Source organism: Hermetia illucens, chromosome 4 (genome assembly GCF_905115235.1).
Source record: "Hermetia illucens chromosome 4, iHerIll2.2.curated.20191125, whole genome shotgun sequence".
In the NCBI taxonomy this organism is placed as follows: domain Eukaryota; kingdom Metazoa; phylum Arthropoda; class Insecta; order Diptera; family Stratiomyidae; genus Hermetia; species Hermetia illucens.
Genome location: NC_051852.1, coordinates 22,243,176 through 22,256,831, shown reverse-complemented (window position 1 = coordinate 22,256,831; position 13,656 = coordinate 22,243,176). Strand labels below are relative to the sequence as shown.

The following is a 13,656-nucleotide window of genomic DNA, read 5'->3' as shown; positions in this document are numbered from 1 at the left end:
GAGATTTCAACAGTCAAGTAGGGAGGGAGCCCGTATTCTGGCGATACGTTGGCTCCCATAGCTTACATAGGGATACCAATGATAACGGACTGCGCATTATTTAGTTAGCAGTATCGCACGAAATGGTTGTTGGAAGTACCAGCCCTCCGCGACACCTATAAGAGAGAAATGGATGCCACAATAACCGCAGTCAACAGAGATCCTGGAGATGAAGCATCAACAAATGATCTTCACAACCACCTGAAGAACGTTATCATTGATATGGCCACAAACATACTTGGCCCCAGCCGCAAAAAATGTCGGAACGACTGGTTTGACGATGAATGTAAGCTAGCAACGGAACGGAAGAATGTCGCATACCGAGTAATGTTGTATTCTTAAAGAACACGGGCACGCGAACTCCGTTGAGCGGAGAAGCGAGTTCGCAGACGGAAAAAGGAAGCCTGGGAGAACCAACAAGTCTGTGAACTCGAAAAGTACAGGGAGCAACCGTATCAGGCACGGAAGTTTTACCAACAAGTCAGCAGGGTCAAGCCTCGATGCTCATCCTGCCGAGACAGAGAGGGAAATCTGATTTCCGACAACATGGGCATATTGGAGCGATGGGTTGAGTACTTTGATGAGCTACTGGATAATCGAAACATCGGCAAGTTGGAGGTCCCGCCAACTGAAAATGACGGACAAATACTGCCACCATCAAGTATAGGAGAAAGAGTCCGTGCAATTCATCTGCTTAAAAATCATAAGTCGCCAGGAGCCGATGGAATTAAATTAAATATATAGGCGACTAGTGACACCAAGTGGTTCATCAACTTGGGCTCAAGGTATGGGACAGCGAATCAATGCCTGACGATTGGTAACGAGGCATTGTCTGTCTCATACATAAAAAGGGAGATATCACACAGTGCAGCAATTAAGAAGAAGAACGACCCGAGACGTACAAACTGCCTTCATCCAAATCGAGCAGGCGGCGCGAGGTCTTGGGTTGCACATCAATCAATGAAGGCGAGACAAAGTATTTGATGGTAACGTCAGCACCAAAAACTAACCAACCAACAACATCAAACCGTACTGGTCAAACGGGAATAATAAGATAGGAATAGGAGACCACCACTTTGAGACCGTTGATAATTTCTCCTATCTAGGGTCGAAAGTCACAACCGATAACAGCTACGACGATGAAATCCGCGCACGGTTGTTGGCAGTCAACAGAGCCTATTTCAGCTTACACAAACTGTTCCGCTCGAAACGTCTCACCATAGGGTCAAAGCTCTTACTGTACAAGACTATGATCTTGCCAGTCCTCATGTATTCCTCGGAAACTTCGGTTCTTAGCAAGAAAAATTGCAAACTCTTGGCCGCGTTCGAGAGAAGAATCCTCTGAAGAATTTTTCGTCCCCTACATGAGGATGGACGATTTTCCGTAGCCTACATAACGAGGAAATCTGTGAGCGATACCATGATCGTCAAGTTGTGGATAAAATCCGGCTCAATAGGTTGCGGTGGGCGGGTCACTTAATCCGTACTGATGAGGATGATCCAACCCGAAAAATTTTGATGCTTTACTTGCCATTATCATCGCCGCTTTTCTTGCCATTTTGCTATGTTTTGAGCTTAAAACTGTCGACAAAGAAAAGCCATTTCGTTCAACATTATCGCGTAAACGAAGCAATCTAACAGAAAAGAGCACATCGACGGGGACATGTCATCTTCCTGCAGGACAATGCACCTCATAACAGCTTCGTGAATGTCCAAGCAATATTTAACGAGACTATATCGACAAATTGGCTGATAGGTGGGAGTAGGTCATAAACAATGAGGGCGAATTTATATTAGATTAAATTCTTTGTTGTAATTATTGTTTTTTTTTTCCAATATCATTGATGATGAAAATTAGTTGTTGATATAACCCTTTTCGTTGCATGTGGCTCCCCAAATAGATTTTTTATTAATGGGAATGGGCGACCCACTTACTACACTGCATAGCGTAGCCAGCAATGAATTTGGCGCCCCTCCTTAATGTGTAGGCTATTTTCTAATCAGTATGTATATGGATGTCTGATCCGTAGTAGTTCTTCTTTCGAACTTGTCTCAGGTCGAAACCTATCATAGGTTGTAATTGATGAAAGATTGGATGCTTCGAGTGAATGTTGCTATTACTGTCAGAACTTCAGGGCAGAACCGTCCTCGTCTGATCTAGTGATGCTTCTGAATTGTCTGCATTGACTGGTCCTGAACAGAAATTGTTTCTATTTAAGCAATCTCCTGCCTCTCCAACTAATACAATAATAGAACCTATTTCGATGAGGATGAACTCCCGTATTCCGTTGCCATATAATATTTCATAATAAGCGTTTCCAACGTTCAATATAATCCAGTTTTTTCATGAATATGTTACCTATACGTAAAAGGATCATATCAACATGCGATGTGTAGACAGTATGTGGATCATTCGAGATAGTGAAGATGAACAAGTGACTTACAACATTTCTTTGTGTTGACTGTAAAGAATGATCAATCATTCCGAAATTTACAACCGCTCCAACTTAATCTAGAAGTTAAATAACACTCGGATAACTGGTGCGGAAACGAATCGTGACGATATCATGAAAATATAATGGACCTCGAATATGTAGGAAACGTGAATTTTGAATAGTACCAATTGGGAGGTATAGATACTCTCGAATAATACTTATCTAGCGATACACGGTATATCAAAATTACTTGGGGGACGAGCTCTGTACATAAATATTCAATCGACTGATTTTGTTAAAAACTATCTACCAGAAACTCGGGGCTCGAGAATTACGGGAATTTCTACTAATAACTATCTACGATTAATATATAAATCAATTAGATATAAATAGTAGAGATAATGTACGTTTAGAAAAAGGAGCTACATTCATAGGTAGTGCATAAACCCTTTCCTTTGTCTAGTTAAATATTTGCTGGGGTTTTCGCTTAAGGAATTATTTGAAAATGTATCATTAGCAATAACAAGTAGTGTACATATGTAAAGGAAAATTAAAAACGACTTTGGAAAAAAGATCGAAAAGAAAAAAAAAAGAAACAGAAAATAAGGATACAAATTTGTATAGCAATAAGATTACTCTCAATTGGAAAATATACTCGTCTATGAACCGAAGAGCATATTTCCCTCCTATTGGATAAAATAAAAACAAAGAGAACAAAAGAAACAAAATACTTCATAGAAGAGAAAACGAAATATTTTTTTTGGCAGATCTAGTTTTGCGTTAAAGGTCCCTCTACCTGTCTGGTTCGCCCTTATTTTGTTTAATCGAGTCCCACCTAAATGTTACTACAGATATAGCTGGCGGTGCTGGATGATTTCGACCAGTTTGCACGGGTGTCGATGATCCTAAATTGGCCCCATTTGACGTCGTTGTATTGTGATCTTTACCTGAAATTAAACGGGCAAGGGGTATGGGGGATTTTGTGAATTAAAAATGATAGCTTTGTTATAAATTATCACGAAATATTTTACGGAAAGAGAAAGTAGTTTTTGAGCAACCTAAGCTACAGAAAACAAAAGACATGCATAGAAACTTACTTATAGGATGAAATGTATTTATAATCTTAATAGATTCCTTAAATTTCCGCAGCTGCTTTTCAACCTCTTCAAATGTACTCCCATCTACAACAAATACATCGGCTAAATCGTCAGTAAGTAACTGGCACGAATATCCTATATTTATTGCTGTTTCTGTAAACAATATTAAGTAATTTGTTTTAGATATTGTTGCAGTCAAACTAAAGAGAAGCCAATGACTAACTTACCTTGCTTATCACCTGTTAGCACCCATATTTTAATACCAGCTGTCTGTAAACTAGCAATCGTTTGCGGTACACCATCCTGTAGTTTATCCTCAATTGCTGTTACACCTACTAATTGCATATTACATTCGATTTCTTCATAGATAGCACCAAGTTTATCTTCACGGCCATTGACCGATAAGGCGGCTTCCTGTTGTTTTTCACGCCACGCAAGAAAGAATTCTTCATCGAGATGACGCTCAGCTAAGACTAGAGTTCGTAAACCTTCTCCGGCAAATTTCTGAAAGTGTTTGTAAAGATTTGTTGAAAATTCACCCAAAAGATTCAATTCCAATCTTAACTCTCATTCTAAATAATGCCAAATTTACTTACGTTTAAGTGTTCCTGTGTTCGAGCTTTAAGATCATGTTGACTAGAACTTAATCTATCATAGATTACGTTATCCGCTCCCTTACAATACAGAATAATTTTATTATTCCGCTTTAGAATTACTGACATTCGCTTTCGTACATTATTAAAATCTAAAATGCTAAGTAGTTCATATTCCTGAAAAATAGATAAAATGTTTATCAAGTTAAGTGCTTGAAGGGGTACAACGTCTTAGTCGACTTACCTCTGTGCGACCCATAACATCTATTGTAATACTATTTGGTGTACGTGATTTGAATACGAAACCGAAGTTTCTTGCAGCTGATACCAGCGCAGATTCATCAGGACTTTGCGCTTGATATTCTAACCTGTAAAAGATATTGAAGGAAAATTTAAGTTTATAAAAGCATTAAAAATCTTAACGAAATGAAAACCAATAAAACAAAATAAGAGATCTGAGTGAAATTATGCGGTGTTTCCAACGATTAATTATCTGAAATAATAAAAAACTTGTTGTTTTTTTTTCGTTGGTGTGGATATTTATTCTTGCAAATACCGATATTTCGGGAACCACTTGTTCACTTCATCAGTGCTAACAAGTTTGCTCATCTGTAGACAAAACAATCCTTAATTCAGTATAGAAATCAAACTTTATCAAGAAAGATGCAGCAAAATGTCAACAGCTCCTGACGATCTCCGCAAATATTCAGATTCATGGAATTGAGCAACATAATTAAGTAGGTACGTGCAAATTATCATATAATCACCAGCGGTTTCTGAGCCCCCGTTGAAGCAATCGTTTCATCATAGAAAATAAAATAGAACCTTCAACGTCTAGGACTCTAAACTGGAACCGGAACCACAATACTTCAGGCCAGGCCTATCCAGTATAGGAGTTGAATCACCTGGGTTCAGGGAGACTCAGATAGCTCCTTTCCGTCTTAAGAATGCCTTGGTGTAACGTACCACTCGGCTCTGCAGCATGATCTCAATTATTCAAACATTCTAGCTGCAGCCATGTCTGCAGTGTTGTGAATCTGCTTGAAAAGCTCAACTTCTTGTCTATTATAATATGATGTTAAGGTATTTCACCGCCGGCTTCTTCAAAAACATGGTTTCACCAATCTGAATAGGATGGACTGTCGGAACCTCAATAATTTCGGTTTTCTCCAGAGCTAGGACGGATCAATGTGCAGCCATCCATCTGTTTACTTCCCGCATCACAGTTCCCAGTATGTGCTGAGCTTCCTCAATCGTGCTTTCGATAACCAGCACTGCAACATCATTATCGCTTCCGACCAGATATGATTCATCAGACATCTCAAGTCATTGAAGACTATCGTAGAAGGCGTTCTAAAAGTCCGAGGCAAGGATAAATCTCTGAGCCGCTCCCGATGGGACCTTCATTCTGCATTGTCTTCACAGAGTCTCACAGAGCAGGGCACATTCTTTTAAATAGTCCCTCAATATCCGCAATAGGTGGTCTGGAGTATGGAAACGATTTTCCAGTCCCTTGAGCATGCGTCAATACTTCGCAGAATTGAAGACGTTTCTTACGTCTAGGGTCGCAAGGAGCACCACTCGCCAAAAGTTGAGGAAAAATCGCCCACTGTCAAATATGCGTTGAATGCAAGTTCAATGCTGGTACTTTTTTGTCCCGCCTCCTCTAGTTCATTTGCAGTGAAGAGTGTACTTTACTATAGTACTCACTCCCTCATTGACAGCATCAACTCGGATGAGATTAACAGCAAAAATGACTACACAATTCCATCCACTTTCGCTGCTTCCATGGAACAGAGTGACCGATGAGCACTGGGTTTTTTGAACATATTGCTTGGCAAGTGCTTGCAAGTGAAACCGCTCATCTCTTCCAAAATTTGAGCGATTTTGGCAATTAAAGAAGCCGAGAATGGTAATTCTAAATTATCCTATCTAACCTAACTCAAAGAAAGGATGACACAGGTCGTTTCATCGTAGAACTATCTTTCGCTAAACAACTTGAGTTGTTAGGAGGTCTAGGAACATGACTTACAACACATTCGTCGCTTCAGAACACTATAGCAGCAAAACATTAAATTCATGGACGAATACCAGCAGCTTTGAAATTTTCGAGCACATCCCTCCTTCCGACTGTATGAACTGATATCCATCAAGTACCTACCCAACAAGGTGAGATACGACCTTCCAAGGAAAACCGATTTTCATTATCATCACCTAGGAGACTACTATATTGGCCTCTACATAGCTGGTAATCGGAATTGCCGTTATCTTCTTTTGGAAGGACTACAGAACAAGTCGGAAAATAAGAACTTTCGATCCAGAATCCCCTAACAATTAACGGAAATCAACGAGCGGAGCGAACGTCGAGCCAACACGTTCGGTTCCAGCCAAGAAAATCTACTATCATGACTTCAATTTACATCCAAAAGTATAGTGATATTTTGCAAGAGGAACTTGACAAGTCATCAATTGTGTATTGGCACAGATACCAATGTACAAGAAACATACTCTAGGTATAAGCACTTAGAGTGGACGAATATAGATGTCGCTTAGTCTGTCGGTGGATAAACGCATCCACCACAACATTATTGACCGCGATGTGATATTTTCTGTTAAAATTGCTTGCATACAGTCGTCGTTTCCCTCGCTTGGTACGCCTTGAACTCCCTTGTGTTGCTAACGATTGCAGACGAAATCACCTCCACGCTATTGTGCTGAATAGACTTGGAAGAGTACAACCCCAGACAGTATCATTTTAATCATGAACATTTCACTCGATAAATCAACCGGGAAACCAGGGGACGAGGACATTTTGCGGTAACGTACCAACAACAACAAGGACTCTAGACAACGGAACAGGCTGCTCCTGGTCGTAAAACGACCGAATCTCATGCAGAACTTTTGGGGCGATTTTGAGGCAAACATTGACCATTCATATTTCATTATGGATTATTATCAAGGCCTATTGCTAACTGACTGGCGAATCACAACTCCAAATGCAGTCCTTAGATACAGGCAGAGTCAGTCGGGGAAGCTAATTTCCATCGGCATAACCATTTAACGGAAAAAATCAACAAGATAAGACAAAACCTGTCGACAAATAAGCTCCTAGTGGACAAAATTAAAACATTACATCTATTAAACAAGACGGGAAACCGGAAGCTGGACGCTTCAGGTATGAAAGGTTTTGTTTGCTTTTTGTGGAGTATATTTGAGTGTAGAACTATCCCATTTGTATGTAGCCCGTTATGTATATGCATTTAGCATGTCTTTCCACCCACTTTAGTGTGATATTGATATTTAGTTGCAGTAAATTTATGCGGTAAAGTCAACCTTGAGTTACTGTAACTTTGTTACAGATAGATGGCGAGAATACTTCGAGCAGATTTCAACTGAAGAATTTACTCATCCTCCACTTCCACAATCATTGCCGACATTTGGAGCAGTTCCACCAGTCAGCGCAACTGAAGTCGAGGAGGCAATAAAACGAATGAAATCGGGGAAAGCAACAGGACCTGACGACATCGCATCTGAGCTCTGGAAAGCGAAGAGCTGGGACCCAACACTGTGGCTCAATGAATTCTTTAACCGGGTTATTCAGGAAGGAAGAACACCATCTGACTGGCAAGAAAGTACCACTGTTCCAATATGGAAAAAGAAAGGTAGGCCAGCAGAATGTTCAAATTACCGTCCGATCCGGTTACTTTCCCATACCATGAAGATTTTTGAACGCATTCTTGACAACCGTATTCGCGAAATCGTTGAAATAACCGTGAATCAAGCCGGATTTGTCAAGAACTGCGGAGCTACTGACGCAATACACGCTGCGCGGTTACTCATGGAGAAACACCGTGAGAAGCATCGCCCTCTTTACATTGCCTTTCTGAATCTAGAGAAAGCGTTTGACCGTGTACCACACGAACTCATCTGGTATGCTTTACGACAACACTTCGTGCCAGAAGAACTCGTGCGCTGGGTTCAATTGCTCTACCACGATCCGAAAAGTAAAGTTCGAAGTATGGCGGGTGTATCAAAACCGCTTCGTGTCTCTGTTGGAGTTCATCAAGGAAGTGCCCTCTCACCACTTATTATGGACACCGTCACACGGGATATCCAACGTCCAGCGCCCTACACACTGCTTTATGCAGATGATGTTTTCCTAGCATCTGATAGCAAAAATGATCTCGAGCAACTTGTCCAAAAATGGAATGATCGCCTCATGCAACACGGTCTCAGATTGAATTTAAACAAAACTGAATTTTTGACGACCGATCCCCATGAAACAGGCACAATCACTGTCAGCGGCAGTGATCTGCCCAGAACTGAGCGATTTAAATACCTCGAGTCAACGCTATCAGCCAATGGAGAGCTGCGTTATGAAATTGCTTCACGCATTAACGCAACCTGGATGAAGTGGCGTTCCACAACTGGTGTCCTTTGTGATCGACGTATCAACGAACGTCTCAAATCTAAAATTTACCGCAATGTCGTCCGTCCAGTCGCTCTCTATGGTTCTGAGTGTTGGCCGACCATAAAAGACAATGAACGGCGTCTTGCGATAATGGAGACGAAGATGCTACGTTGGACTAGTGGCGTCACACGTTTAGATCACATCCGAAATGAGGATATCCGCGATCGTTATGGGATTGCACCGATCGTGGAAAAGTTGCGAGAGAGGCGTCTTCGATGGTATGGTCACGCAATTCGTGCAAACGAGAATTCACTTGCAAAGATTGGTCTGAACATCGAAGTCGATGGTAAACGTCCAAAAGGCAGACCTAAGCAACGGTGGCTTGATACGCTGGATGGGGATTTGAAAGCCTCGAGATTGCACCCAGATCAGGCATTCGATAGAGCCAAATGGCGAAGCCGATCACGACGAGCCGACCCCGCTTGTGAACGGGACAAAGGCTGAAGAAAAAGAAGAAGAATACCGAAAATTATTTCATTATCGTTGGGCAGGATCAAGATCTCGCCTCAACGCTCACAGAATAGCTGAGGAACATTCTTGGCATACAAAGGTAGAGGATACTAACGCATCAGCCAACACGGCAAATTCAATAGTGAAGTTACTAAGCACAGAAATGTCTAAGTTCAATACGGATTACGGGCTTGTTCGCCCTAAACGCCCGACTAAACTCTTTAGTTTCGCGTAGGCCATCGGTGCGTAAAGGGACGCACTTCAACAGGTAGATTTTAGGGTGTAAATCTCGACGAGACACCGCAATGTAGACACTAGATAATAAGAAGTATATATTTGCACAAAAAATTGATTTAGTTTTTTTTTATTTTTCTTACCTTCCATTTGAATATTCTGGCATCACTGTATGACATAACGATAACAAACGAAAAAAATTGTGTGCATGTTCTTGATCCGATTTCACAGCGTCCAGTAATGTTTGATCGTACCATCGAAATTCTGGCTCATACTCTGGATTAAACGAGAAATCAACAGGTTCAGTCGCCTAAAAATATAATCACAGTTGAAAAATATTGAGTATTAGTCGTTAATAAAATTCTTTTTAAATTTTAAAATGCATGTTTAGTAGGTACATATGATTCATCTGAATTTATAAGCGTGACATTAAGCTTTGTAGTGTGCACATAAGCTTGTTATCTTAAAAGCGATATTACGAAAATAAGGGCATAGTTGGAATGTAGGCTGCGCGCAAATAAATTGTTTCCTTTGATTTTGAAAGGTTTGTTTTAGTAAGAAGGTATAGGAAATTTTATTAACAGAAAAGGCAGAAAATTTTAAGCTACATTTTAAACAAATTGCATTTGTATTAGATAAAAGAATATATTTGCGACTGCAGATTTAGAAATTGCTTAATGAAGATAAGATAGATTTTCAAGGTGAACAAAGTGGGTTGTTCTGTCTAAGAGTCACATGCTGGGCGCGATAAAAGAGAAAGGGGCAGCATTTCTTTTAAATTGCCAGTTCTACCTCCATCAACCCCCCTATTTGTGAGTTGTTTGATAGTAACGAGAAATTTCTTCGAGTTAATTTTATAAGGGTTTAACTAAAATAAACTCCAGAGTTTCAAGCGAGCTCTCATTCTAGGTGTCATTTCAGTATTTCACGATTACCGTAGAATTGGGAGTTATACGTTAAAGCAGTCGCTGAATTGATAAGGTCAACTGTAGAACTAGTAAGGTAATCTGAAAAAAAAAAACAACTGACTAGATCTTGCGTTATAGATCCTGCTGGCAAGGTAACTACTTGCAAGGCTTATATCAGTATGCTAGCGGGTTTCACTGCAAAAAAGGGGTAAACTGGACTCTGTTAAAGACCCACAGTATTTGATTTAGTTTATTTAGGGCCGTGGTTTTTGCGCAATGGGGACCCTTATGTTTGATTCTGTTGGAGCCGGTTAATCGCAGGAACAGCAGGTATATTTGCAGCCATTAACACCATTCCGAAAGGCGTCAGCTCATTTGACGAAGATGACTCCATCAGGTTTTGATTTGGAAGAGAAAAGTGTCGTATAGTGATAATGCTGATACAATATTGTAGGAGTTGTAAAATTGAAAGAAATACAAGGAAGCCGATGGGCTGCAGTGAAACAGATCAAGGACGAAGTCAATGGGCATGTTTACTATACAAGACTTGTTAACACCTTTTTATTGGATGTAAGATCTGATCTTAGGGGATCAGTTTCAAGTTTCTCTCCATCATCTTTGATAAATCTTAGCTGCTTTATACACGAGCATGCAAACATATATTGTGCGACATCAAAGCAGGCGATACAGATTATATTTCATGCAAAAATTATTCACATCCACCAGTAAGCTTTCAACTTCTGGCAAAAGCATTAGAACAACATTTCCGACATCAACCCTCCGTAACTACGTTTACATCATGTTGGCATCTTCCTTGCAATTATATCCATTCACATAATTATCCATTTATTGTAATGATAACATAGACTTTATATCAATATCAAGTTAATCATGCATGCATACGTGCACTTCTTGCTGTTGCTGATTTCCATTCGACAATTTTGTTGTGTATGAGTTGGTAATGGTGGAGGTGGTGATGTTGTTCTTTTTGTGGTTGTTCTTGCTGTCGCTTATCAGAGCTGTTGGTGTTGTTGCTGGAATAGTGTTTGCAGAAAAGCAACTAAAAGTGTTGGTATGATTCTGAAATTGATTTTGTTTCAAATTCGAATTTGATTTTTGGTTTTGATTTTGATTCTGAATCGATTTCTTCCTCAATACAGGATTGTTTATATGTTGCGATTTGCAATGTTGATGATGAAGATTTAAAATGTGTTCTTCATAAGTTACACGTTTTTTATTATTGCCCGAGCACGAGGACACTACGATTGTTGTTTTTGGTGTAGGAGTTGTACTATTATTAGTAGCAGTAGTGGGAGTAGTATTAACAGTAGTAGTAGGAGAAGTAGTGGTAGTAGCAGTAGTAGTAGGAGAAGTCGCTGTGATCCGTTCGTCAGATATACTATGTCTAACAATTGGCGATGTTACATTTCTGTTGGTTTTTCTTTGCTACAAGTAAAATGTACACAAACAAATTATGCGAAGAAAATAATAAAAATTAAAAATGTGAAAAGGTGGCAAAGGTGTAAGTTGTAATTTTGTAGATACAATGCAATGAAGACACAATGAATTTGGTGAGAAACAAAAATGAGAGTGGACTAACTATGAACACTTTTCAAAACGTCTCAATTATATCCATCCTCGGCTTTTGAAAAAAAAGTTAACTATTGAGTTGTGGAAAAAGAAATGACGCTTAAACATATCTTGTGTTGCCCTTCTCCCAAGCCCAGGCAAAGGAGGAGACTTGATTCAACGTACTCTGTACTAACCTCAGTAAAACGAAAATAAAATGCTGAGATCAGGGAAAGAGAGGCGACGTGCCGCGGTCCTGTTGAGAAATGGGTAAGGGTTCTTGATGCATGGACAGCGTCAGGACGTAAGCAAGTTAGTTCGAACAAAACAAACAAAACAAATACGTGTCTGCACGCTAAATAGTGGTTGGACCCGATGGTCTGGTGCCAAAAGCTGCGACAATTAACGCGAACGCGGTAAAAATGGCTACAAACTTCTCTATTTTGGTAACCCACACACTCAATATGGTGTTGGCATTGCCATTTCATAGGGTTTCCGTGATGCCATTAAAGAAGTCGAACGATTTGATGATCGGCTGATGAAGCTCACCATTATATCAGCTGATCGCACTTTTCACTTCTTCACAGCGAACGCACCACAGACAGGTCGACCTGATGCCAAGAAAGATGCCTTCTGCCAACTTCTCGATGTGTCATTTTATACGACGATTATATAATCATTGCCGGCGACCTTAATGGCAGACGGTAACAGGTGCCATGGGGGAAAGGGGTTCGGAGCGCGCAATGAGGGTGGCGAGCGTATAATCGATTTTGCGGACACTCATGACCTTGTACTTATGAATACATGGTTCATCAAACGATTGTCCCATCTTCCTACATTTTATAGTGGGAACAGTAAAACGCAAATCGATTATATTCTCATAAGACGCCGACATTTTACCACCGTCACTGATTGCAAAGTTGTTCCCTATGAGACCATCGCACCTCAACATTGACCGTTGATTGCCGTCTTGCGAATTAAGCCACCGATAAAACCGCGTGAAGAATGCACTGGCTGGCGGCGCATCAAATGATGGCGATTTGGTGAGAAGAAAGACGAAACGACCTCCCTCATACGATTACCGACCATTACGAATGTGGAAGAATCGTGGAACCAAATGAAAGACACGATCCACAAAGCGGCCTCTGCAACCCTCGGGGTCACCAAGCCGGGTAAGCGGTACATCAACCGAGATACTTGGCTTTGAAATGATGATTTTGAAATGAAGGTCCGTGAAAAAAAAAACCCCTCTACCTTAAATATCTCGACGATAAAACGCCTGTTAATTGGCAAATTTATAAGAATGCCAACCGGGAAGCAAAGAAAGCGGTCGCTGTCACCCGAGCGAACCATTACCAACATCTTTACGATAAACTGGACACTCGGGATGGCGAGAGAGATCTGTATCGACTTGCAAAAAGCCGTAACGAACGTACACAGGATATCGAACACTTCTGTTGTGTTAATGACAAGAACGGTACTTTGCTTACCGACCGTCGAGCCGCGAAAGAAGATGGTGAGAATATTTCGAGCAGATTTCAACTGAAGAATTAGTTCATCCACCACTTCCACAATCATTACCGACATTTGTAGCAGTTCCACTTGTCAACGCAACTAGTGCCGTCCCCACGCACTCGAGGAGCAAGTTCAGATCCGAGTTTGCAAGGGACTCATCTGAAGTGGCTCTTGCCACGAAGCCTCACTGGAGGTTATCTGGTACCATGGGAACCGGGATGGCGCTCTGAGAGCATATACTCGGGTGTCGTACCCCTTAGCTGTGGCAGAGGTGTTAGATAGGTCTTGCATCCACTGGTATGAATACTGAGCCTGCACTCAATATAAACCTGCACCGCTGTGCCA

General features: G+C 40.8%; 1 protein-coding gene across 5 annotated transcripts in view; it reads right to left on the bottom strand.

The window, feature by feature from the left end:
• LOC119653379 (phospholipid-transporting ATPase ID) overlaps positions 1 to 13,656 on the bottom strand; it is a 324,122-nt gene that overhangs the window by 22,577 nt on the left and 287,889 nt on the right. For 3 of the 5 annotated variants that reach the window (XM_038057925.1, XM_038057924.1, XM_038057921.1), the window contains exons 11-17: positions 11,131 to 11,673; positions 9,463 to 9,629; positions 4,409 to 4,532; positions 4,168 to 4,341; positions 3,799 to 4,075; positions 3,572 to 3,724; positions 3,271 to 3,421 (exon numbers count right to left, since the gene is read on the bottom strand). In XM_038057925.1, coding sequence (XP_037913853.1) covers positions 3,271 to 3,421; positions 3,572 to 3,724; positions 3,799 to 4,075; positions 4,168 to 4,341; positions 4,409 to 4,532; positions 9,463 to 9,629; positions 11,131 to 11,673 — 1,589 coding nt within the window. The remainder of the gene's footprint in view (positions 1 to 3,270; positions 3,422 to 3,571; positions 3,725 to 3,798; positions 4,076 to 4,167; positions 4,342 to 4,408; positions 4,533 to 9,462; positions 9,630 to 11,130; positions 11,674 to 13,656) is intronic. The other 2 variants (XM_038057922.1, XM_038057923.1) reach the window with 2 other exon arrangements.